Source organism: Cheilinus undulatus, linkage group 3 (assembly GCF_018320785.1).
Source record: "Cheilinus undulatus linkage group 3, ASM1832078v1, whole genome shotgun sequence".
Lineage (NCBI taxonomy): Eukaryota > Metazoa > Chordata > Actinopteri > Labriformes > Labridae > Cheilinus > Cheilinus undulatus.
Genome location: NC_054867.1, coordinates 24,193,034 through 24,219,337, shown reverse-complemented (window position 1 = coordinate 24,219,337; position 26,304 = coordinate 24,193,034). Strand labels below are relative to the sequence as shown.

Here is a 26,304-nt window from a genome sequence, read left to right as displayed (position 1 = left end):
GACCTTAAATAGTAGGGGGAAAACAATATTTTAACCTGGGTGATTTTATATGACTCAGTTTAAATCTAACCATACAGTTTTCTTTCTTATCAAGGCTATTATGATTTCTATTAGTCTCAAAATAAGCTACAACCTTCTAAAGACAGAGACAGGCAGGAGAGAGAGAGAAGAGTTAATGAATGCATATCTCTATAGAAGCACCTCCTTTGTACAGCATATTGATGCCCTCTCCATCACTTGTTACCTGGAGGCAGTGAAGATCTGTCTTGAATTGGTACATATGGCGTTGATTGGGCTGTCATGTGCTCTGACCTCCCCTATGGGGGTGAAGTTATCTACATTCCACACCTTCAGCATGCCGCCCCGACAGCCGCTCAGCAACATAGGTCGGCCAGGGACATACGCCAGAGCACACACCCAGTCCTTATGGGCGTTGGGGATTTGCTGTAGAGTCAAAGGAGAAACTAAAAGTCAGTAAACAGAAAATGTTACATCCTGTGTTTTATAACTTCAGATTGTTCCAGTAATTGAACATCTTCATGAGTCATTGTGCTGCAAAAAAGAAAAAACACGTTCTTTTTTTAATGGCTGTAAATCATCTTCAGTACATTGAAGCATTTTTCTTCAATGAAAAATGCAAACTGTTGCTAGGCAACATACCAGAAGTGTCAGAGTTACTTATGCTGTATTTAGCTCCAATGCTGTCGTTATTCTTAGCTCATGTGCCTGTGTGTGCAATATTTTTCAATAGCTTTAGATGTGATCTATGGACTGATATGCTTCTGTAGTACATTTACAGACTTATGCTTCAGTTTCTCATTCATTAATAATGGAACAATCTGAAGTATTCAATTGTCTTTAAATGTTGTTAACATGATGGTTGATTTATGAGTTACCAGCCCTGAAAACCTGAATCTCATTTTGACCATAATTTGGATTTCTTACAAACAATTTCATTTTAGGACTGCAACACAAGTTTTATTTCACCTGTACAGTCCACATAAAAATAATTGTTTTTTTCTTTACCAATTATCCAGAGAGGATAAAGCATGTGCATAACTGCAAATGCAGGACAGTAATCAGCCTCTTTAAGATTTTATATGAGCCATCTGGCTTTCCTGTTTGCCTCACAGACTCTCCAATTGTGGAATAAAGATTATTTTGTTCACTGACACAATGGTTTTCCCCAATTTTCAATCCAATCAAAATTTATTTATAAAGCATACTGCAAGTTGACTGCAAGTACAGCAAGTAAAGCAAGTTGACCAAAGCAGTGTACAGTAAAAATTAAAAACAATTAAACACAAAAAATTGGTCAATTTTCTATGACGGCATTATTGATAAATTGCATATGCTGATTTATAATCAGATACGAGCATGCTGCAAATGTAATTTCCAAGGGTGTGCAGATTAATTAGTATTATATTAGATACATTATGGTAATTTTGGAGTATTGTTTCCTCCTTATACATAGTAAATCAATCATAAAGCATACATATTTCCTGGCATTTTGAGGACTGTTAATCAGGATTAACTTGGGTTCATAATAAATCCATAAATGTAAAAAACTGAATAATTGCAAGCTTTTTATTCTTTTCAGTATGATTTGGAGCCACAGTGATGTAAAGTAAGTCAACCATTGCTTCTCAATGTGTCCTTTTACTTTGAACATACAAAACTCAAAGATAGCTCAGAATACAAGTCAAAAGTCACCTGTGATATCAAACATTTCACTCCCTTATTTTTCTTTTTAATCCATAACAAGTTCCTTTTTCTGTGGTTTAGTGCATGTCAAAATTTCTGATCTAGCCAAAGATCTGTACTTTCTTTCAAAATAAAAGCAGCTCTGTATCCAAACAGGAGGTCAATTATTCTTAGTGTAAGACTGTTCAAAAATACAAAATGAAACAAGGACAGTTTTAAATGCAAAAAAGTGAAATTTTAATATTCAGCTTAAACAGAGATCAATTGTGATTTACTACAGAAATCCTGAAATTAACTGCAAGTAAAAAATTTTATTTGCTTTTAAATGAAGACTATATGCCTAAAAAGTTCATATTTATACATACAAATATTTGTACTAATTTACTAATAATTTACAAAAAATATAATAATAAATTACTGTAATGAGTAGATGTTTTTGTACTTTTTTGAGTATATTTTTAAATCTGTATTTTTTTTTTTTTAAGTTGAAGGCTTTGAGAAACCAACAGCAACATATGAATGATTAATGCATGTGTAGACGGTCAATTTAGTATTTATTTTATACATTACATTTTGTCTGTTTATGTAATATTTTCAGTATCTTATTTCACAGAGCCTCTATGGTCATCACAGGTTTAATGTATTAGAGTTCTTACCATGCTGAACCCTAACAACTTCCATTTCTGAAGGTCACCAGTGCTTTGCCATGTGTATTTGGGTTCTTTAGAGAAGCAAAGGTTTGATTACAAATGTAGCTCAAACGGGAAAAAGGAAAACGCTTTGTGGGAGCTGAAAAGGTTGAGGTGTGGAAGTGCTGTTACACAATACAAAGAGGGAGCTCACATCTTCCCCCCTCACTGTTAACAACCTTACACCCCGACTTAAAAGTGTTATTGCCTCCCAGCACCCTATGACAACACCCTCGCACTGCAGTAACTGTTGCATAAGCATGTTTACAAACAGTAAACATGCAAACTTGATATTGCTTTTCAGAATAAAATATTTATCCAGCAGTTGGGAGTCCCTGAACCACAGTGCTGAGTAATTATAAACAAACTGCTTCAAATGTTCTCCCAAGAAACACACGTATGCATTTTAACAGAGGGGCCGGAGCTGAATGGCAACTCTGGAGGAGTTTCAGAGCCTGTTCTAATATATTCTATTACACCCCAAGCCACAATTTGATCCTATTACATAATTAGACAGAGACTGCAGAGTTAGAGAGGCCATAAAAAGGATCATGTTGGCTGCTTCACAAATGAGGTTGAGGTCACATGCGGCAGACCACAGACTGAGCTGATTTAATTCAGCCTTTAAATGGAGGAATAATAACGTCTTATATTTTTGTTTTCTGTGGTTGAATACATAAAAGACTACATGGAAGCTATGCAAACAACTTGGAAAAGAGCCACTTTGTATGAATATTACTGAGCATGCAAATCTGAACACTCTCATCCGCCCACTAGGTGCATTAGAATGCATTATGAGCATATGCAGGCAAAAGATGATACACAAGAGGCGCACAGGAGTCAACACATTCACAAACACAAGAAAACTTTCCTTTCTGGTACATGTGGCTATGATACCTCTGGGCTCCAACACCCTGACATTGACTCAGTGTTTTTCAGACACATTACACATGATGACACTTTGTTGACTTTCTCCACAGAGCGAACACTCAGAGTGAAACAAGACATAAGAGGAGCTGTCCAAACACTGACTGCTCAACTGGTTTTTAATCGAAGCTGAGCAAGTGTCAGCATAAGATAGTCACAACCTCCTTATGTGACATCTGAGTCATTATATGAGAAGATCCAGAAAGACCCCTTCTGCCCTTACAAACATTTTGAATGGGAAAAATAAATATATATGTATCAGAGTCTGTTTCTTTCTTCTTTCTAATGCCCACACTGGGGCCTCAAGCGAGGAAAGGTTAACTTTTATTTGAAAGCTCTTGTGAGATGTTTTTAGGAGGTCATAAAAGAGACTGAAATTATTAAGTCTCTATATGCTTCACAAACCAATCTAGTACACTCATTTTTAATGAGAGAATGGGTCGCTCTCAGGAGCTCAGTGAATTCCAGCATGGTACTGTGATAGGATGCCACCTGTGCAAAAAGTCCAATGGTGAAATTTCCTTGCTCCTGAATATTCAACAGTCAACTGTCAGTGGTATTATAACGAAGTGGAAGCGATTGGGAATGACAGCAACTCAGCCGTTAAGTGGTAGGCCACGTAAAATGATGGAGCGAGGTCAGTGGATGCTGAGGCGCATAGTGTGCAGAGGTCACCAACTTTCTGCAGAGTCAATTGCTACAGACCTCCAAACTTCATGTGGCCAGATTAGCTCAAGAACAGTGTGTAGAGAGCTTCATGGAATGGGTTTCCATGGCCGAGCAGCTGCATCCAAGCCATACATCACCAAGTGCGATGCAAAGTTTCGGATGTAGTGGTGTAAAGCACACCGCCACTGGACCCTAGAGCAGTGGAGACACATTCTCTGGAGTGACGAATCGTGTTTCTCCATCTGGCAATCTAATGGATGAGTCTGGGTTTGGTGGTTGCCAGGAGAACAGTACTTGTCTGACTGCATTGTGCCAAGTATAAAGTTTGGTATGCTTCCGCATACCAAGAGAGTTTGGACAACTCCATGCTCCCACTTTTGTGGGAACAGTTTGGGGATGGTCCCTTCCAGTTCCAACATGACTGTGCACCAGTGCACAAAGCAAGGTCCATAAAGACATGGATGAGAGAGTTTGGTGTGGACGAACTTGTCTGGCCTGGACAGAGTCCTGACCTCAACCCAATAGAACACCTTTGGGATGAATTAGAGCGGAGACTGAGAGCCAGGACTTCTCGTCCAACATCAGTGTGTGACCTCACAAACGCGCTTCTGGAAGAACGGTCAAAAATTGAAGTCTAACCATACTGTGTTCATCTTCCCTGTGATCTTTTGAACTGATGTGGAGACAGAAAGTTCCAACAACAGTTAAAGTTGAGAGAACAAGTTAAGAAGACTTACATGTTTCTGTTTGTGGCCATCAGGAAACAACTGCAAACATATTCAACCAAAAGACAGATATACAGTATCTGCTAATATAAGGTAAATCTGGCTCTATATTTATCATGCCCTGTCTGATTTGTGTGGCCTGTGGGAAATAGGCGAGCCTTTTATTCTCTCGATTCTCTAAGCCCTGATTTATCAACATGCACACCAAAATAAAAATCAAGCCATGACACAGCCATTCTTTGGCCACCATGCACCCAGTCTGAAACAGATGTAAATGCCTGATACATCAATGCAGATTTCAAATCTCTACTCCACCCAAGGAGCTATTCAGATATCCTTAAAATGTTTCTTCCTCACAGGAGAGTTATTTTCCACAGTAATCTCCTTGACAAACTATCAACACAGCATGCTGGAGCTTTACCGCCATTGCTTTTCTCATGAGATGACAAGGGCCAAAAGTTCACACATAATTAGCCTGAGGGAACGGTGGACTCAGTGGCATATTTATACCTGCAAACCCTCTGCACGTAGCTGAAGCGAAGACAGGGTTTTAAACTTTAATGTATGAGTTTTATATTCACTCTGCTTCCTGTTAAACTTGGCCCCAGTGACCTCATTTACTGTTTAAGCACACAGAAAAACACCACACACAAACAGCTTTAATTTTAAACAAGTCTTAGTTTAGTTTGGACCAGTCATTTCAAGACACTTGTCCTTCCTAATCCATGAAAAATTTAACATGCAGGCAACATTTATTAAACATGTAAACACTCAATCTGCTGTCTACCCACACCTTACACAACATTTAAGTGCAAAACTGATTCAAGTGCAAAACTGATTCCTCTTTTTTCTCTTTTTTATACTCATCTCATCTTTATATATATATATATATATATATATATATATATATATATATATATATATGTGTGTGTGTGTGTGTGTGTGTGTGTGTATTTTTTAATCTTACTGTAAAGCCCTGCAACTCTGCTGTCTTCACTCTTCATGGTTCTGAACAAACACTCACCTGCGTGAGTTCCTGCTGCTCCAAATCCCATTTTTTGATGCCGTTGTCTCTCGATCCACTGAACAGCACATCTCCATTAACAGCCAAGCATTCAATACCATCATAATGTGGTGGCTCAAAGTTATGAGCTGGGCCTACGTTGCCCAGAGTTCCTTCTGCCACGTCAAAAACCTAAGGAGAGACCAAAAAAGGAAACTGTTTGATTTGACTGCACTTGTGGCACATCTGTGTGACCTGAATATGTGAGTTTTCATATATGTTACCTTGACATAATGGTCTTTAGAGCCAGTGATGACCTGGTCTTTGCCCAGCAGAGACTGTCCCACTGTCAGGCACATGACAGAGCCGATGTGGCCCATCAGCTTCCCCATTGCTTGCATCCTAAAGACATGCACACACCAAAGAGGTAAAGCAGAGGTCTGTGAAATCATTACTTACAAGGATCTGATTTTCAAGTTGCCAGTTTCATTGAATGAAATCACTTTCCGTCTCGAGAGTAAAACCGCTGAGACACAGCAAAGCCAAAGGCAGGGATGATACTGAAGAAATGTTTAATACATTCATTTTTCATTTCTGGAGGTTGTTATGCATCATTAAATTGGTCTCAGGCCTTCAGCGTAAATTGTCTGGTCCAATCTGTTAATCATTTCCCTCTGGAAGCAAAAAAACTGAGGAGAAGACGTTTTTTTTCACAAGATATCAGAAAAAGGGGGCTATATAGAAAACCTGCTCATGTTCACACACATCAGTGCTGCACTTTCTCCTGACAGCCTTTTTCATCTTTAAGGTCAAATCAGGTTAATCAGCAGTCTGGCTGGATAACATCAGCTTATATTTAAATGCATCCACATCTGTGTCTAAAAGAATTCAGAGCCAGTTTAACAGAAACCACCTTTATGAATGAGTAAAATTATCATTAATTCTACATGCACATCTAAAATGTACCCAAAATGAGTATATTCATGCACTAATGAAGGAATCGTACTTGTTGAGATCCCATATGCGCACAGTGTTTCCAGCAGCGGCATAAAGCACAGATCCTGAAGGGTTGAGGGCGATCTGGTTGATCTGACACTCCCCCTGTGCAAAGGTTATTGTGCGGGTGGTGGTGCCTGCACACGCATCACCAGAGACTACTTGCCCTGAAGAACTGAAGACAGACAGAGAGATAACAAAGAGAGGAAAAACAAAGAGAAGAAGTTGAAAGAGAGAAGCTGAATGCAATCATAGTCTCCTCTAGAGACATTTTATATCTAAATTTCTCACTTTTTTCATCATTTTTTCTGTGGCTACATCACTGATCAGAGGAAGCAGATCACTGAATCACTTCTGTCAAAAATTCCACTCAGCTGACATTTTTTTGTTCGCTCAGAACCCTTTTATCTGCCTGGATGAAAAGAGGAAACTTACGTAAGCGTGCGGATACACTTGGCAGAGTCACGGATGTCCCACACCTTGATGTAGGAAGTGGAGACGGAGAAAACCAGGCAGGAGGCGGGACAATATTTGACTGACACCACGTTGTTTGGGTGGCCTTTGAGGGTGACGATCTCCTGACCTGTCACCAGGTTCCACATCTTACAGGTACGATCTAAAGAAGAGAAAAAGACAGTAAAATTCAAGTTTGGCTAAACTTATTTAATTTATGCACATGATAGAACTACAAAACAAAGTATTAAAAGTATTCACCCCCCCCCCCCAGATGTTTGTAAAATGATATATACCTATATACTTGTAAAAATATACAGTGCTGAACACATTTATTAGACCACCACCCAAAGTAAGGTTTATGCCACAGCTGCCCTAAATTAACAGCATTAGTAATTACCAAAATCATTTTTTATGTTTCTGCAATGGTTCATACACCAATATGTAGAAGCTCTTTAACCCAAATGATATTTTTAATGCTAAAATATAAGTATTATGGTTATCCATGAATTTTCAAATGTACTGATTTACAAAAATAAAAAGATAAAATAGTAAAGCACATTATTTTTTCTTGATTAATATGTCAAATTATAGTTATTTACTTGTATTCCTGAACAGAAAAATGAGTTTTAGTAGTTGAATGTTATGCTTGATTCATTTCTGACTTCTCAGAGAAGCCCAGTGAGCCGGCTCAAATTTGGTGAGTTCAGTTTGAAATCCCTCATTCCTGTTCAAAATGGTAAAACGTGGAGAGCTCACTGAAAATGAAAGAGTCTGCATTAAAGCACTTTATGATGCTGGATGGTCTCTGAGACAAATATTACAGGTGGTCTAATAAATTTGTTAAGCACTGTATATGTAAAATAAGAGAGGTCAGCTGATAGGGTTTCTTGTACCTGGACCCCAGAGGTCCTTCACACTGATGTTTGAATAGTCAGATGGCCAAACTGCGTCTGACCCAGGGCCCTGGCAACTAAATTCCTTGTTACCTCTGTCTACAGTTCTGACTCCAAACATTATTTTCCGATATTTTGATCAGTCAGTTTTCTTACAAATCAGTTGATCATGACAGTTGCCAATCAACTGGGGTATTCCTGTTTGAGCTGCATCTAAATTGGCTGAGTTTAGTATAAATACTGCCAAAATGAGGAAACAGAAGTAAACAAACTCTGCAAAACAGAAACTCCCAGCATCTTTAATGCTAATTGATATGACATCGTTTGTAAAAGAGATCTCGATCTCAATGGGTCTTTATCTAGTTAAATAAAGGTTAAATAAAATAAATCAAAATTTGACAATTGTTTATCTTTAAAGAAAAAAAGGACAGGGGCTTTTTTATTATTTAACGTAGTAGTTTCGTAGGTCAATCCTTTTCTGACAGCATTCTCAATAAATAGAAAAGTGCAAATCTAAAACTCATCTTTACATAACTAAATGATTTGATTTAGCACTATTTGACACTCCTGTGAGAAAATTTCCTTTGCATTGATTTTGGCACCCCTTGTGGACAAAGTGGTACTTCTGTATATGCATAGGTACAGAAGTGTTTCCAATGTAAAATTTCCTTCTGCTTTCTTTTGAAAGTCAATTGTATTACTGACTGAATATTTGCTGTGGAAAATGACAACAGAAAATGTTTCAGCAGCTTGCTTTCAATCCCTTCGTCTGACTCTGTGGCAGCTGTCACAAGCACAGAAATTAACTGTGAAATAGGGCCGCAACAATTAGTCAACATAATCGACTATAAAAATTAGTCGACACGGAAATTCAAATGTCGACTAATCGTATTATTGTTTTTGATATTGGTAAAATCAAATACCGACCAGTAAAAACTCATCTGTACTTGCAGTTCACCACTCAAAGAAGAGAGCCAGCCTCACACCAGAACATGTTGACATGTTGTTCCTGCACTGCGATTTAAAAATAAAATTCTAATCTATTGTTCAGTCACTTGGGCTGGAAGTTTGATTTGTTTACATTAAGCTTTATTTGTACCTTTAGACTTTGGGGCAATTTGCTTTATTTACTTTTATGGACATACCAGTCACTTTAGAGAAAGCTATCCTTTAGTTATTTGTAACCTGCAAGGCAGGTGAACTGCTACTATTTAATTAAAATGGGAATCCAAAATACTATGCCAAAACAATCGTGATAAATCGACTAATCAGGAAATTTATCAATAGATTAGTCGACATAAAAAATAATCATTAGTTGCAGCCCTACTGTGAAATAAGGAATATTGTGCCTCAATGTCCTATAATCATTCAGAGCTCATTTTGAATTAAAAGTATTAATTTCAGTCTCTTTCCTAGCCCACAAAAAAATTCCTTAAAGGAGTTTTAACGTCTTGTGTTATTTACTTTAAGTGACAAACTCAATATCAGAGAGGTATGAATGCCACATGTCATAGTGAATGCTTTTTATTTAACAATCCTTAAATCACTCTGGATTCTTTTTTACCTTTAGATCCAGTGAACAGCAGCTCATCTGTAGCATCCACACACAGCACCGGCTTGGAATGGCCTTCGGCTACAGAAACACTCTGCAGGGGTGCTGTCCGACCCCCCTTCACACCCCCGATGGGATTGATCACACCCCTAAAGATCACACATGCACATTCAATGTAAGAGTCACCTAAACAGAACTCGGTGAGGGTGCTTTTTCACACATATCTACAGATGTTGGCACTGTAAAACACAGGCTGTTACCAAACATGCACACAAAAACACAAATATTCTTTGATTATAAAGAGGCAATACAAACCTGATAATCTGTTTATGCATGTAGTTTTTATAAACACAAATACATAATTGACTGTTGGTTTCTGAGTCCACCTGCTCCATCTCTCTGGCTGCCTTACAACATGCATCCCTTCTTTTTCTGTGAAACAGCCCAATTAAGACACTACAACAGTGGAAGCGGCTTTCCTATTCAGCATGTCTTTCTGCCTCCCCCCTTCACACACACAAACACACACAGACCTGACTACACCATACTAGGGCTGCAGTAATCAAGTACTCTATCAATTCTTCTGGCGATTAATCGAGTACTCTAATAAGAAATATGGCATTTTTTTCATCAGTCACTTTTGCTTTCTTTAAGAGAAGTGGTACTAGACAAATGAGAAAAGAAGCTGGGTCCCTTAAATGAACTACTTCTATATCAAAAATTGGTATTAACAGGTTCTCTAAAGAAAATATAGTTTACAAAGTGCATAGCAATTTACATTTCTTAAAGTTACAAGGAAAGGAAGTTAAATAGTTACATTAGATTATTCCATATTTGGGGGTTTGGGGATCCTCTCCCAGGAAAGTTTGGGTGCCAACACTTAATTTCTTCTATTGTAGTTTATTTTATTTTCCAATTTGTCATTAAAGTAAAGGGACTCTTATCATTTTAACATCGTGTAGTTTATGCATGAATGTAATATTTCAGATTCTAGCAAGAATGAAGCTCCATCATTCACACAGCGGTCTGATGATGATGGTGTCCAAAAGGTGAACCTTTAGATTACAGGAATATGGTCTATTTTTTAAAGGGTGTTCACTTTCATTTTTGTTTGTGATAATAATAATCTGACCTTTAAGACCATTCAACAACATGGAGAACACATTTTAAGGGATAAAGCTGCTTCTATGATCTGTTGAATCCTGACTGTATGATGATGAACTTTAACCTATTTAGTCTCTGTCTCAGTCACTGTCTGTGGCAATAGCGTGTTTCTATTTAATTGGTGTCAACTCATTATAAATATAAGTCTTAACAAATTATTCAGGTTGCTGAAACTTTTGAAAAACGCGCTGTAATCAAGATGTCAGTGTGCTGAATTTTACATCATTTATGATTAAAGGTGTGACGTGCGTACATGGAAGAGAGAGAGAGAGGGAACCAAAAACAGGACTTGAATTGTGAAGCCTGATGGTATCCCGTGAAACTGTCGGGTCAATCAGAGACGTTTATGAAATGCCCTGAAGTCTGCAGACACAAACCGCACGCTGTCTCACACCAGTGAGTCATGCAGGCAGCACGTAAACTCAGAGATCTGCGTAGGCTCACCGTTGCAGGCATAGTGCCATATTTGCCATGAAGCCAGGGGTAGTGGATGTGTAAAATGCAGGACGCGTGCCTGTAAACGTCACTGCATCAACATCTCTTCCCTCATGATTTTCACAGATCACATCATGTATAACACTGTCCAGTAACAGCGAAAACAAGTCCATTATGCCACACAAATAGCCGTCCATGCGAAACACAGCATGCCGTGCAACACACAAGGATTTGTTTCTCTTATATTTATACTCAAGGAATTGTTTCAGCCCTACACCATACACACTTAATCTCTGCCCCCTCACCCTCCACATTCCAAAGTGTGTCCTGCTGACAGGCCAGAGTCCCAGAGTGCCTGGAGAGCAGTCAGCGGACTGAGACAGAGCCGGCAGAGGGTGAGAAGAAGAGGGAGGAATGTGGGAAAATTGGTCCCTAGTGGGCTTCCTAATAACACCAGTGGTGTGTGAGTGAGAGAGTGAGAGAGCTGGAGGATGTGAGCAGGGTGGAGAGAATCTGTGATAGCACACAGAATTCAGGGCAGGTTTGTTTGCACAGAAGAGGAAAATACAGAGGTGTATTTGAGACTTTTGGTATAATGCTCCTCTTCTGTGTCTGCATGCCGATGTCCCAGTGTGGAAACGCACAGCAAATAAAAATGAAACATTTACTACACTTCCTGTGATTCTTTTTTTTTTGACAGAGCATAAAAATTCTAACAAAAACAAAAAAAACTGCCAACATCAGCCAGTAAAAAAACAATGCGTGCATCTCTGCCATGTACCAGGAAACAAAATAAAACCGACTTGTGCAGAATAAGCTAAAAACAAATGGAATAAACAGTCATGGCCTGGAATGAAGATCACAAAGCAGCCAGCATCTCAAAAATAAACCACAGCACAACGCTCTGAGAAGTCATCACCAACACATGCAGGGTGGGGCTGAATCTCAGTTCAGCATCCTGATGATGAGCCACCTTTATGGGCCAAAAGAAAGGGTGGGGTGCATGAAGTAAGGTGTAGGAATGTAACACAGTCAGAATATTAGCTTCTGCTTCTCTGCACAGCTGCAAAACCTGACTGAAAGGATGTGAGCACGATATCACACACAATCTGTCCCATCCTCTTTTTGGAACAAGTTCTATTTTAAACAATGACGTGATCAGATATACACAGAGGTAGTTATTTGTTAAAAAGAGGAGAAACTGTACATGTGACAGATCTGGTTTTATTTCTTAATAAATCAAGAGGGTTTTGAAGCACACTTCTCCTTGAATGAACTATATCACTCTGAAGGCCATCGTGACGAATGACGCAGATCTTATGCCTTGTTCTCTTTGGTTAGTGTTACAGTACAGATGTGTTTAATTTGCAAATCCTCTGTAAGGTTCAATTTTTCAACCTTTTAGGTATATTTCTTTGCCAGCGTTCTATAATTAGAACCAATAAAAAACTTAATTTCCCTTTTTTTTATCTATAAGGACAAAACATGAACATGCACTAATGGTGCTAAATCTAGAACTAAATTTTTTATAGTAATGTACCATGTTTCTTTTCGATAAGCACCCCCAGAAAACATTATAGTGTGCTGTGTAATGCACTATGTAAGGGCTGCTAATGGATGTGGCGGGGCCAAGCACTGTGTGACCAGTAGATAATGAAAACATGAAGGGAGATCAGTGTGTGCTCTCTGCAGTACAGAAAAACATGCAGAGGAGCCATGGTGAGAGGTGCATCTAAGTCTTTTGTGATGTGTATGTGTGTGTGTGTTTTCAGATTAAAAACAGGAAGGAGTTGTCCTTTAAAAAAGGGGAAGAACAGGATTTTTATCTCCATTAAACACTGGGTGATGAATCTTTCATGTCTTAGATGAGAAGACTTATAACACTCATATCTGTAGGTGCTAAGAGCAGTGGTCAATTAGTTTTGCTAAGCTTAGAATAAACTGAAAGTGGAATTAAATACCATGCCAGGCTTTGTCACAGGGTAATTCCATCACTCAGTTTAAAAGCTCACTAACCAACACATAAAAACAAAGTAGGTATCTTTAATCAGAGTAGAATCATTACTATACTAACCACATCTAATGGTTTTTTATCTTCATATCTTTCTCTATGGCCCCACTGAGCTCTACTTAGCTCCTTCCACCTCATGATTTACTTGCTTTTTGGAACTGAGGAGTCTTTCAATAAAAATAACATTTAATTAGTTAAACCAATGTTGTTATCCTGTTGAAAGATTTTATATATCGCTGCCCTTGGCGTGGGGCCAAAAATCTCCAAAATCTCTTTTCAGAGAAAAAAAAAAATGGTCATAGTCAGCATCTTTTTGGTGCTTTTCATTGCTTTAAAAATTGTTAAAACCCACTGATGGATGTAAAGGGTAACAAATAGCACTGATTTATGAAGAAAATAACTAAAATGTTGAAAAGCAGAGGGTGTGGCCCATTGCTAGCAACATTTAGGAAGAAAAGCTGTTTAAAAGTGGCTATCTCTACGGTTTTGCAATGCAGCTAACGCAAGCTACAAGTAAAAGCCAGCTAAGACTACATGGGGCTTTTTTTGGGTCGTTCATAACCACGTCACCATGTCAGACTATGCAACAATAATGTTATCCCATCTTAGCTGACAGCCATGCCACACAACAAGTATGATCCGACTGCTGTGCAACTGTGTGCAAGTTCACAGGTCGTCTGGGGGCGGGTCAAAGAGAGTGAATCATACAAGTGTCCTATATAATGTTAGCATTTTTTTGCTCTGACAAGAAGAAAAAGTAAAACAAGAAACATCTATGGACTCAGGCTGATGTATCAAGAGGAGGACAATATGGACCAGCTCTCCTCCAAGTAGAACTTTAGGTATGAATGTGATATGATGTCAAAGAAATCAGTGTATGTAAACATAAATCCCCAAAGGGAGAAAAAGTGGGGACTAGTTTAATGTCACTCTGGTAAATGATGACAGAACGATGAGAGCACATGCTCTCCTAATGGTCAGCGTCAGGATTCATGTCATTGACTTTGGGTGTCAAACTAGATGCCAAATCATGGTTGTGGGACGTCTTGGACACTTTGTTAATTACGTCACACTGCAAGATTGTTTTTTATTCCAGATCTGGGTTGATGTTTGAAAATGATCTGTGATGTTGCAGTCAGGCCAGAATCTTGCTGAATTTGTATTGTCTGAGGCAGCCTTAAGCCTGCGAAAAACAGACGGGAAGCTGTTTCCACTTTAAAATAACTTTTCTACCTCAAAAAGTGAAATTCATCCATGTAATAGAATAGAGCTCAATGCTTCATCGCTGCACAGCTTGGATGCATTCAGTGGGGCTGTACCATTAGTCCTTAACGGGCCGCTGCATCCCATTCATGTTAGAATTATCAACATAACCTGCAATAAAACCACTTCTAAACATTGAATATTGTGAAACAAACAAAATACACTGCTGCTTGGTATAAAGAGCTGGTTGTCTACTAACCTCAGGACCAGCAGATTTATTTCTACATCTTTCAGTTTGTATGTTTAAGCCTGGTGCATTGCTGACTGTGACTGAATGAGTGCAAGAATGTGAGTGAATATATTGAATTGCAAGCATTTGACCAGTTTACTAATGAGCTTAATGTGCTGGAAGGACTTTTTGTTAAAGTTGAAAGCAGGAAGATTAGCGTTTACTTCCTACCCTTTTTGCAAAGCTAAGCTACCAGGCTGCTAGCTCCTAAAATAAATCTAAAATGCTCGTAGCATACTGGTATGTCTAAAAGGCTCCTAAAACAAATCTAAAACAGGGAAGCATGATATTGTCCATATGATATTGGTATCGTCCCATTAAAAGGAAATTTCTGCTGATATAAACAACCAATATTTGAGCTGTACATATTTGCACTATATATAATATACTGGCCTTACATATCAATAAAATACACAAGTGCACCATTAGGTGTGGGTGCTTGTCTAGGACGCCACACACTCACGAAGGCCCATCATGAGCTTCCCTGCTTCTCTCTCTTAGCTCAGCTTGACTCGGCCTGTTTGTGCTGGAGACACTCTGTGTTCTTCACAGCAAAAAAGGGCGTGTTTATATTGGTATTGATGTTAGCTAAAATGAGTTTGGAATTATTGGCCTATCAGATATTGGCAAAAATTCAGTATCATAGGGGCAGATGGCCTTGAGATGTTCCAATACCATCATTTCCTTCCTGATACTGATCAGATGTGAGCATGATGTGATGACAGAGCGGCATGCCATTGGTTGACAGCCCCTCAAAAAGGGAAAACAATACAACGATTAGCATTCAATGATTAAAAATTGATTAAAAAATAGGCGTTCGATATCAGATTTACTGATATGGATCGTTAAAGTCCCAAAAAAGTTCTAAGCTCGCTAGAATAGCCTCCTTAAAGGATTCAAGGGCATGGATAGCATGGGACAGTCTGGAAGGATTTTTAACACAAACACAAATAAATGATAATGAACGTCATGCTGCTGCTAAATTTTGCCGTCAGCGGTTCCTTTCTTCGTCTTCTCCGCTGCTCAGAAAACGGTAGCTCATGCATGCAGTGTTTTTAAGCAGTGAAGAAAACTTGATTCCTGGTTTTTAACACTGGCATATAGCACCACTAAATGAAAGAAGATATTAGTTAAACAAGTGAAACAAAATTGCTATACAAAAGAATATCAGAACAGAGCATAAACATGTATACTCGCAAATACTATTACCCGCATTTTAAGCAGTATCAGACTTATTTCAAACACTGGCATCAGATTTGGAACAACTCTAGCAGTTAGGTCATGCCCCATGTACACGGCCAGCTTGGGGTCAAGTCTGGTCTACAGCTTCTTTTCGGACATGCCACCACCACCCCACTCTCCTATCCCCATTTCTGCCCTTATCCACTGTCCTCTCTGAATAAAGACATAAAAAGCCCCAAAATATATATTTGAAAAAAAAAACCCAGTATCGTACAATCTAAGTCTCCTAACATACTTGTTTATCTACAAGGCTTCTAAGATACATCTAGAGGACCAGCAAAAACATAATTTCCTAAATTAACTTTTCTTTTATGTGCGTAATTTTTCCGCCCCTGCCAATCACTTTCTTCTTTAAAAACAAAAAAGTGCATATCTAGCAAATGACTGCTCATGCCCGTCTTACAGGCGATTTATCAAAATATCAGAGGATTTCACAAGTTAAATATGTTGGATACTATTTAGGAAAATCTGATATTTTTTCTTTAGAAAGGTGATAAAGTTCATTCAAACTTTGTATTTAGGAAATACAGCAGAGAAAATATAACATCCCCCTGTTGGGAGAGGCTTAAAAGCTGCATGTGGTTAAAACATGCACCACAGCTACCACCCCCACAGAGAAGATGTATGAAAAGGTGGAGGCCAGGCAAAGCTCTGACTACCAGCGGAGACCACATGACACCACGTGAGTGAAACAGGCAGATGGGAAAATAGAGAGTGACAAACACAGTTCCTCTACCTGAGCACCTCGGAGAGCGAGGAGTCGCTGTCATCCGACCTGGAGGCAGAAGAGGAGCAGGAGAGGAGCAGGAGAGGGGAGGGTGGGAAGAGGAAAGGGTTAACCACACAAAGGAAAGACAGAAGGGTTAACTGGCAGAGGGTTTAACAGGAGGAGTGACTAGAGGAAGGAGTTAAGATACAAAGCAGTGAGCAAACTCAGTCAAACAATGGAGCTCGTCCAATGACCATGTGGCAGTTTGACATTAAATCATTTTTATTTCCTACCATAAACAACCAATGAACAAGCTTCATTATTTGATTGCTGTCTGTGGATATCATCCTTTCCAAAGCATTTTTACTGTTGGTACACCCACATTAAGCAAGAGCTAGTTTAGTGGACTTCTCTTTTGTCATGTTAGCACTAGCATTAAATGCTAACAGTTTAGATAAATAGTTTGACAGCTTGTGAAATACACTTTTTTAAATATACAAGGATTTATACCACATTTGCGTCTTTTGTGCTGATTTAATATAAGGCGGCAGCACGTATGCAGTTAGGTTTGCAAGAAAACATAATAGCTAGCTTAGCTTCTAAATTAGTATTACAGGTAACAAACAACGCTAAAGCTTACTAAAAAAAAACAATACAGTATATTTTACATAAAAATTATGGTTGTGTCTGAAAGCACATACTTTCAAACTAAACAAACATGTATGATTATAATATGAACATATATACAAATACGTAGTATGTATTGATATGATATCCTATTCAGTATTTAGCACGTCCCAAATTCATAGAGCTCAATCAGCCCTTCGGTCTTTCCAACAGCAGAGGTGCCTTGCAAACAACAAATAAAAAGAGCTGTACTGTCATATGTCTAATATGTTATCAAAAAGTATTCAAATAACTATGTCACCGTTAAAGTATTGAACTGTTTACTTTTTATAAATTCTATATAAGGCCTAAGAGTTCAGCTTGCTTGGTACTAGGATTTTTTAACATAACTCAGACCAGCAATCTTACTTAGAGTAAGGTGTTGCATAAAGCATAATCAATGTCATCTTTGTTAACGCTGTGTCATTCTTTTTTATTTTTTAGATCAATAAACCTCCCCACAATTGACTTGATTCAGTGTAAAGTGGAACCGTGCAGGGATGTTTCAAAATAAAAGCATTCTGTACAAAGAGAATTTCTCCAAAGAAATGCTAAAAGTCATGCTTTTACTTTGAAAGCACATACTGGAAGTGTACTTGTACTATGTTTATCTTTCCTGTGACACATTGAACCGGTGTGGAAACCAAAAGGTTCACAAATAGTAGAAGTTTAGAGAACAACTTTATTAAACAGACGCATTTAGCTTGTGGCCTTCATCTCGGACGTCAAGAAAAAGGCTGCAAACACATTCTACCGATGAGGCAGGCATATTAAGCTAAAATAGGTAAATACGGCTCTCTATTTATCACTTTCTTGTAAGTTTTGGCCGATAACCATGCGTGGTGCATGGCGAGGGCTCTAGTCTCTAAATTCTCTTCACAAGAGATGCAGCGCTCATGCAGGCGGCCTCAAAGCCCTGACAAGTTAACATGCAAACAAACTGAAAAGCAAGATGTGTTGCAGCAAAGACGCACATCTCACACGTCCAGTCTGAAAGAGGCTTTGGTATGCAGTATGATGTATATACTGTTTGAATATGTGGTAGGTAGTATGTAAATAGATATTTGTAAAGGCAAGAAATTGTGATTTACCATGTGGCTAAGACCACACATCCTACAACACTAATAATAATAATGATAATAATAATAATAAAAATATTACTAATAGTAATAATAATAAAACAAAGAATAAACTTGTTCATCAGTGCAGCTTACTGCTGGCTATAGCTTTACATTAAGCCTACTGACATAAAAGTGGTATAAATCATCACATAAATCTTTTTTTTTTTTCCTAGGGATGTCAAGCTACTCATCTGAACCAGGCAGAAAGAGGGTAAGCACCAGTGACAAAGGGGTCTTAGTTAAGGAAGAGACAGAGTGCAAAGACGGTCGGACAACAACGACAGAAAATTTCACCTTCTACTCCTCCTCAATGTATGACCCCTACTGCCAGTGTCCACTCCCACATCTACTCTTTAGAAACAGGGAATTAGCATAGAAAGAACAGCAGAGAGAGTTAACAGGGAGATGGATGATTTTCAATCAAACTCAGAGGTAACTCCACATAAAGCTGTTGAGGTTTAAAATCCAGACCATGCATTTCCAGTACCTCCACAGCAGCCCACAGGGAAAGCCTGGTATGTGTGTAAGAGTGCAATAAAAATGTTATTATATTGTAAATATTTTATGGTCTCTGGTTTTTCGCCATGAGAGCATGTGCTTTACAGTCATGAGCATGAAATAATAAAACAATTCTGGATATGTCTGGAGGGAGCAACAGGGTTAAAAAGTGTTCCTCCATTTCTTGGTATTTACTGCCAGCTCTGGTGGCTATTAGCATAGTAATATCTGCTTCTCTGTCAGACTCTCAAGACAAAAGCCTTCTTTAAATTCATTGGATTTTGAGGATCTTATGTGGTGTGTAAATTAAAAAAAGATCTGGGATTCAAAGTTTCTTTATCCATAACATACATGGGACTTTGTTTAGATTAATGACAGTTTTCCTATTTCAAATTTAGGATCTGTCATAAAGAAAAGCAAAATGTTAAAGCATTTCAAAAGGTTAAGTGAACTTGTACTGAGGTTCTTAGGATCATCCCCGTTTTCTTCTTTGTGTGGCAGATTTTCATTTAACACCCAATTACACTGAATCCACTCATCCTTTTCATACAGGGTTTCTAATTGCTTTTTTAATCACTAAGCTTCATTTATCCTTTTATTTAAAATGCTTGTGGAGATAAATTAAGTTCAGAGTTAGCCTGTTAGGGTTAAAGTTAGGTCAGAAATAGATAAGTAACAGTCATGTTAGGACAGTGAAACAAAAATGTAAAGGATGGTTTGAATCATGAATGTCATGATAAAAATCTAAATCTGTCTGCCACATTCATCTCCCACTTAATAAAAAGAGAACAAATAATGAAATGAGATTAATTGCAGCGGTAACAAAAGGTTGGTGTAAAAACCACACATCACTTCATCCTCTTTCATTACGCGCTATAGGAAGTCTCCTCTCAAGGGAACTCATAAAGAGACCCAAAACGTAAACATCTACCCACACTATTCAACCGAGTCAATGCAAAATGGCTACTGACAAAAGCTGCATGCAAAGATGGCAAGAGCCGACTACTTTACCTATCCCTGCTGCACATAATGAGGACCGACAGCCTCCATCAGAATTACCAACACTTCTTTCACTTTCTCTTGCAATTAAGGGTAACAGAGATAGGAAATATTCCTGATCAATGAAGACAAACAGCATACAAGAGCAACTGAGGCTGAAAGACTTCATATAGTTGACACTATAATGCATATATATGTGTGTATATATCCAAAAAGTGACTCTTTCTAATGTGGCTAGACAGCACACTTACATCTTATGAGGTATTTCTCTGCTTTGTGTATGCAAAAAGTATGACAAATTCCATTAAGACCAACAAATCCACAGTAAAATGATCTACAGCCTCAAAAATGACCATTTATTTTAAATCAGTGTCAACCTGGATATTTTTAGATAAAGGATTAAATTGGATTAAACTTGATTATTTTTATTTTCTGCTTTCTAAAAAGTGGATTATATTAATCATTGCTTCATCTACAAAAAAAAAAAAAAAAAAATTATGATCATATAACATCATGCTTCTCCCCCACAAACTAGAACAGACCTGTTTTCAACCCAACATGAGCTAAGCTGCTTCTCTCTCTGTTCCCTCATTTGTTTCCTGGTAACTGCTATAAATGGATTGGAAACACACTGCAATTAAATGTTGTTGCTAAAAGCAGCTCTAACTAGCCTGAGGTTATGGTTTTCATGATCAGATCTTCATTGCCTTTGGAGTGCATTTAACACCTGAATGCTGTGAGTGTTTGCACTGTCTGTTCCCCAAAGAGACATGCTAATGCCACATGAAAAAGTCTCTTTGTCTAAGAGTGGAATTCATGTGAGCATAAACAGCTGGAATAGCACGCTCTAAAGAGGCTCATCGAAGCTGCCAATAAAGCACTGTCCTCTCAAAAACCCTGACCTTCAGCTTATCTACAAGGCCAGGTAGGACCCTTAACTACAGAGGAAAGAAAATAAAGGAAAGAAAAGAAAGGTATGGTTTAAAGTGAAACTGAATTGATCAGGTGGGAACGTAGGAACAAAAGGAAAAAAAGGATGTGTGTGTAATATGAGTACTCACTTGTCAAGAGCAGAGCCTTGGGCCTGGTTGCTGGTGAGCCTTGAGAACACGTTTCGGTCATTTCTGGTCCTCAGAGGCGGGGAGGAGGGGGGAGTATAGCCATCAGTGGGTCTAATAAAAGACAGGAAGGTGAAGAAAGTACATTTAACAGAGGAAGACCAAAAATTACATTACAGTTCATTTATATAAAATACTACAGTGCCTGTACCTGTATGCACGGTCGTAAGATTTCCTTCTTGTTATTGGGGACGTGTCATAACCCCGAGACTGCCTGGGACTGTTACATAAACACAAAGAAAGCTAAACAAATTTTCGGGGGAATGTACAGGTTGATACAAATATATAAACTGTCAGGAATTTGTAAGCAACAGGGGTTTTATGTAAATGCAACATATTCAGCGCACTAAAGCAAGTGGCAGGCTCATTTCTTAAAATCTCAAACTGCATAGAACCAGGCTTCCCTTCCCTGAGGACTAATGCAAATTTCATTGATTTCTCCTTCTCTCTCCCTTAAGCAGTTTTATAACCTAAAAAATTCAGACCAAGGACTCCAGTGGCTGTTTGCTTGGAAGTGTGCAGTGGGAAAAAGGTACTAAAAATCTTGACAACTTGGTCTCAGCATTCAGGAAACAAAGTAGAAAAACAGTTTTTTTTTCTATAGATAAACTTGTGAAATACCATGGGGTGTTTACCTAAGGTTATGTTCTTATTTATTTCTTTCCGGCTTGTTCATGTCTTATTGGCAGTTCATGCTGTAAGCATTCAGTAACTCTTCTCAGTCTGCTCGAGAGTAGATAAGCAGAACAAATGTTTACCAATCAGATAGAAGTACGGTTAATAACTACCTTTATCGGTTACATTTTTAATGGTTACGTGGCAACCTGATGTGACATGACTACACCACATCACAAAACATCCTACATGATGAGGATGAAAGCAACAAACCCCAGATAAAATGGTGTAGTGTTTTGGTAGTGGTTTAAAAGCTGAAATTGTTTGCTTTTATCTTTGGATAAACTCTTAGAGTAGTAAGCTAATAAATGGATGGCTAACACAGGCAAAATCTGTAAAACTCAGCACAAATACAAGCTAAAAGTATATAAAGAGTTTATTAGGTAATTAAAAGTACAGTGCCTATAAAAGTATTCACCCCCTTGGATGTTTTCCCTTTAAATGTTTTTTTTAAATCAATCATTATCAATGTAATTTGGCTTTTCTGACAAAAAAAAAATAAGAAAAGCCTCTTTACTGTCAAAGTGAAAATAGATTTCTACAAAGTTATGTCAATTAAACAAAAACATGTAATGTAAAATGAGTGACTGCATTAATATTCACCGCCTTTAAAGTGACTGACCTAATCATCAGAGGTTTGTGCTAGTAGTCTCACAGTTACTTAAATAGGCATCACCTGAGTGCAGTGAACACTGTATGTCTCAAATGACTGTAGTATAAAGTTGCATAAAACAACTGTTGCCTGGGTTCTTCACCAGAAAAGCTTTATGGGAGAGTGGCAAAGCGATAGCCACCGGTGAAGAAAACTCATTAAATCTCAACTAGAGTTCGCTAAAAGGCATGTAGGAGACTCCATGGTCAAGTCAAACAAAGTAAGTAATAAGCTAGTACCTGATAAACAGATTTGTTGGCTCAAAGTAACAAATTGAGTGAAAAAGCTGAAAGTATCTGATGTACGGACATTACCTCACTGCAAGAAACTACTAGTGTCATGGTGGAAATTAAGCTCAAAGTTATTTAAAAAAAAAAAAAAAATTTGTTTGACGGAGTGATGTCATGTGGAAAAAGCTAAATGTGAGCTTAAACTTCTTTTTTTTAAAGCTAGCTAGCTGTAAAAATAGGAAAAGTTCAATCCCTAAGCCTACAGTGATGAATAAGGTATTGATACAGTTAGCTAAGGTTGATGGGTGAAGGGTTGTTTGTTAGCTTAAAGTAACAGATGAATGAATAATGCCATAAAGATGGAAACAGTCAAACAACTACTAGAAATGAGAGGCTAGTTAGCTAGTTATGCATGATTGTGCTTTGGATACTGACTACCTGAAAGTATATGTCACGCTATGGGGAAACATTGGATAAAAAGATGGGGTTTGTAACAATATTTAACAAAATGCAAACTTCTTTTTCCTTAAAAAACTGAATAGAAAAATCTGAGCTACCACTGCAAACTAGCTTTGGCTATCAATGCTGTAGTGTGTGTCTATGGTTTGCTAACTCTACACTTGTCCCTGTACAAATAACCAAATAAATAGTTTAAAGTCTTACCCTTGCTACATCTCAGATATTATTCTAAATTAACTTACAAGGTGTGTCCCCTGATAGGTAGGCTGATGGTGCGGGATGCCCGGTCCCTGTGGTAGGGGTCTCTCAAAGCCAAGCTGAGCCCCAGACTCACTCTCCCCAGGCTCAAGCCATCCTCCCGGATGTCGGTCAGTGAAGCTAGAGACTTGGTGATGTGCTGCTGCTTGTTGCTCGATGAGGGGTCCAGGGCTGGACCCAGATACTCCGCTGACACAGCCTTCATCTGTGCTGACAGACGAGGCTCCATCTGGGTGAGGAATGTGCGCCATTTGAGTTGCAGAGTGCACAAAGGGAGAAAATGAGAAAGGAGGAGAAAAGAAGAGACATAAATAAACGCAGGGACTGAGATTAATTGAGGTGTGCCAGGGTATTAATATATAGCCTGAAAATTCAGCTGGGAAAAGTGCAAAGAGAATATAAAAACAGTGAAACAAAAAACAAAACATGCTTCAAAGCAGAATGCAGCCTTTGTGGTATAAAACAAAGGCTGGATAGAGAAAAATAATCGCTAAAAACAAAACAAAGAAGAGAGGCAGATCATTGATGTCAAACTAGGGGTTCCTCCTCAGAATATATCACACAGAGCTTTAGGATGCCACAGACTTTTTAAGTGTTAGCTTACATTGCCCCCTCATGGTTCCTTACAGTACGACAGCTGCACTGATGGACAAACCAGGGTATTTGTGTTGACAGTGAAAATTAGAGCAGGGTTTATTTATAAACATCATCTGACAACATGAAGTGTCATTCTGATTTTTAAAGGTGTGATGGGCACAAATATTCGGAGACAGTGCACTCCTGTCTTTTTAGCACCAGTGTTAAAATACATATAGCTAATCAGAAAATAAAGGAGGTATTTTTAACACATTTTCATAAAAAAAACTTGCAAGAAAACATTTGTACTGTATATCCTGAAATAAAGAAAGTTTCTCTGAACCCTAACACAGACAGTTAACAACTTTGAACACAAACCAGCCATACCTTCATCTTGAAATCATCCTGGCTGTTTGACTCTTTCATTTGAGATACACTACAGAAAGAGAAAATGAGTCAGGAAAGCAGACAGGACACTACATTCTCTATTTTTCAAATGGAGAGTCTTAGGATATACACAGGTTTTGGCAAAATAAGACCACCTGCTGAAGATTGTTGTAATGTTTTAAGAAAAAGAGGGTCACAGTGAGAGGAGGATGTTGTGTGATGTGTATCGAGGATGGTATGTGGGTGAGCAGACAGCAGTCTAACCTGCTGTCAGAAGCTTGGCTGAACTCAGATGGCTCCTCGTCTGTGCTTGCATAGCCATTTTCTGGAAGCACACAAAACATACTGATTATCAAGCCTCAGCAGCATACACATACTGGTGCACAGGGTTTTCACAAATCTTTTTATTTTAAATAATTATCCGGTTTACATAATTCATGAATTTCTGATCATGGAAACCTTGTGGCGGTAGAGTGCATTCACAAAGTATTCAGACCCAATTCACTTTTTCAATCTTTTATCCTGCAACCTGATGCTACAGTCGAAAAAAAATCATTTTTATTCTCATTAATCTACACTCAGTACCCAATAATAACAAATTCAAAACACTATTTTATTTTTTGTAAATAAATTAAAAAATAAAACACTGAAATATCACAATGACAAAAGTAATCAGACCCTTTTGTTAAAACACATGAAATTCAGCTCAGGTTCCTCGCATTTCTCTTGATCTTTCCTGACAAGAGTCCTGGTTGTGCCAAACTTCTTCTATTTGAGAATTATTGAGGCCACTGAGCTCTGGGGAACCTTCAGTGCAGCAGAATATTTTTTCAGCCTTTCCCAGATCTGTGCCCTACAACAATCCTGTCTCTGAGTTCAGCAGGCAGTTCCTTTGATCTCATGGCTTGTGTTTTTTGCTTTATCATGAGCTTTGAGGCCTTTTACAGAGAGGTGTGTACCTTTCAAAATCATGTCCAATCAATTTATTTTAGCACAGGTGGACTCCAATCAAGGTGTAGAAAATCTCAGCAAAGATCAAGAGAAATGGGGGGAACCTTAAACCCTTGAACCTGAGCTATATTTCATGTGTTTTAACAAGGGTCTAATACTTATTTCAATCTAATATTTCAGTTTTTCAGTTTTAATCAATTTACAAAAAAAATCTAAAATGCTATTTTCACTTTGTCATTAAGGGGTACCGACTGTAGATCGGTACCCCATCAGGCTGCAACATAAAATACTGAGAAAGTGAAGGGGGTCTGAATACTTTCTAAATGTACTGTATATCCTTACCAGTGGCAGAGCCAGAGGCATTAAATATCTGGGGGTTAGCCCAAACTTAGGCTCCAGGCAGTTATATACAGTATTTTCAAACATGCAAGTTAAGGTAAAAGCATAAACAAATCTTTACATCAATAAATCAAAAATGATACAGTTCCACCTTTATAAAATGTTTAGAGCCAACACCCTTTTTAATATCTACGTAGTCGATTTTGAAGTACCCTCGTCACTCTGAAACCATAATAAATACTTGTTTAAATCAAGAATTTTGACATATCTCCTAAAAAAATACCTCAAACAGTAAGATATTTATTTGTTACAGTTACATGACATAGGAATGATAGGACATTTGTGTGCAAATAGAGAGAAAAAAATGTGATTACAGGAATAGATTTATTCAGGAAAATGCAAAAAAGGTTGATATTTAGTGCAAAGTTTAATAAGTACAAAAAATGTTAGATTTTTTTTTTGTTTAGCTACAAGAGTGATATTTTCAAGTAAAATGGAACAGTGACTTGTCAGATTACTTGCAAAAGTCCATAGTACAGATGGCAGTCAGTCCTGAGAATCTGAGGCACTCTGATGCAAAAAAAAATCCTTTATTTAACAGGGATATCTACCTGTTTCAACCCAACCAGCCTTCATCAGGACATCCAATGACATTTTTATGTTGTGGTAGACATTGTCCATTTATTTAATGTTCCCTTTTATTGCATT

General features: G+C 38.1%; 1 protein-coding gene across 9 annotated transcripts in view; it reads right to left on the bottom strand.

Annotated features, from left to right (window-relative positions):
- kif21b (kinesin family member 21B) overlaps positions 1 to 26,304 on the bottom strand; it is a 91,162-nt gene that overhangs the window by 8,760 nt on the left and 56,098 nt on the right. For 5 of the 9 annotated variants that reach the window (XM_041783090.1, XM_041783094.1, XM_041783091.1 and 2 more), the window contains exons 22-33: positions 24,571 to 24,631; positions 24,307 to 24,355; positions 23,328 to 23,572; positions 21,221 to 21,289; positions 21,013 to 21,123; positions 16,695 to 16,733; positions 9,627 to 9,763; positions 7,149 to 7,329; positions 6,724 to 6,888; positions 6,002 to 6,119; positions 5,739 to 5,909; positions 245 to 444 (exon numbers count right to left, since the gene is read on the bottom strand). In XM_041783090.1, the coding sequence (XP_041639024.1) occupies positions 245 to 444; positions 5,739 to 5,909; positions 6,002 to 6,119; positions 6,724 to 6,888; positions 7,149 to 7,329; positions 9,627 to 9,763; positions 16,695 to 16,733; positions 21,013 to 21,123; positions 21,221 to 21,289; positions 23,328 to 23,572; positions 24,307 to 24,355; positions 24,571 to 24,631 (1,546 nt within the window). Of the gene's footprint in view, positions 1 to 244; positions 445 to 5,738; positions 5,910 to 6,001; positions 6,120 to 6,317; positions 6,407 to 6,723; positions 6,889 to 7,148; positions 7,330 to 9,626; positions 9,764 to 16,694; positions 16,734 to 21,012; positions 21,124 to 21,220; positions 21,290 to 23,327; positions 23,573 to 24,306; positions 24,356 to 24,570; positions 24,632 to 26,304 lie in introns of those variants that run through there. The other 4 variants (XM_041783093.1, XM_041783097.1, XM_041783096.1 and 1 more) reach the window with 3 other exon arrangements.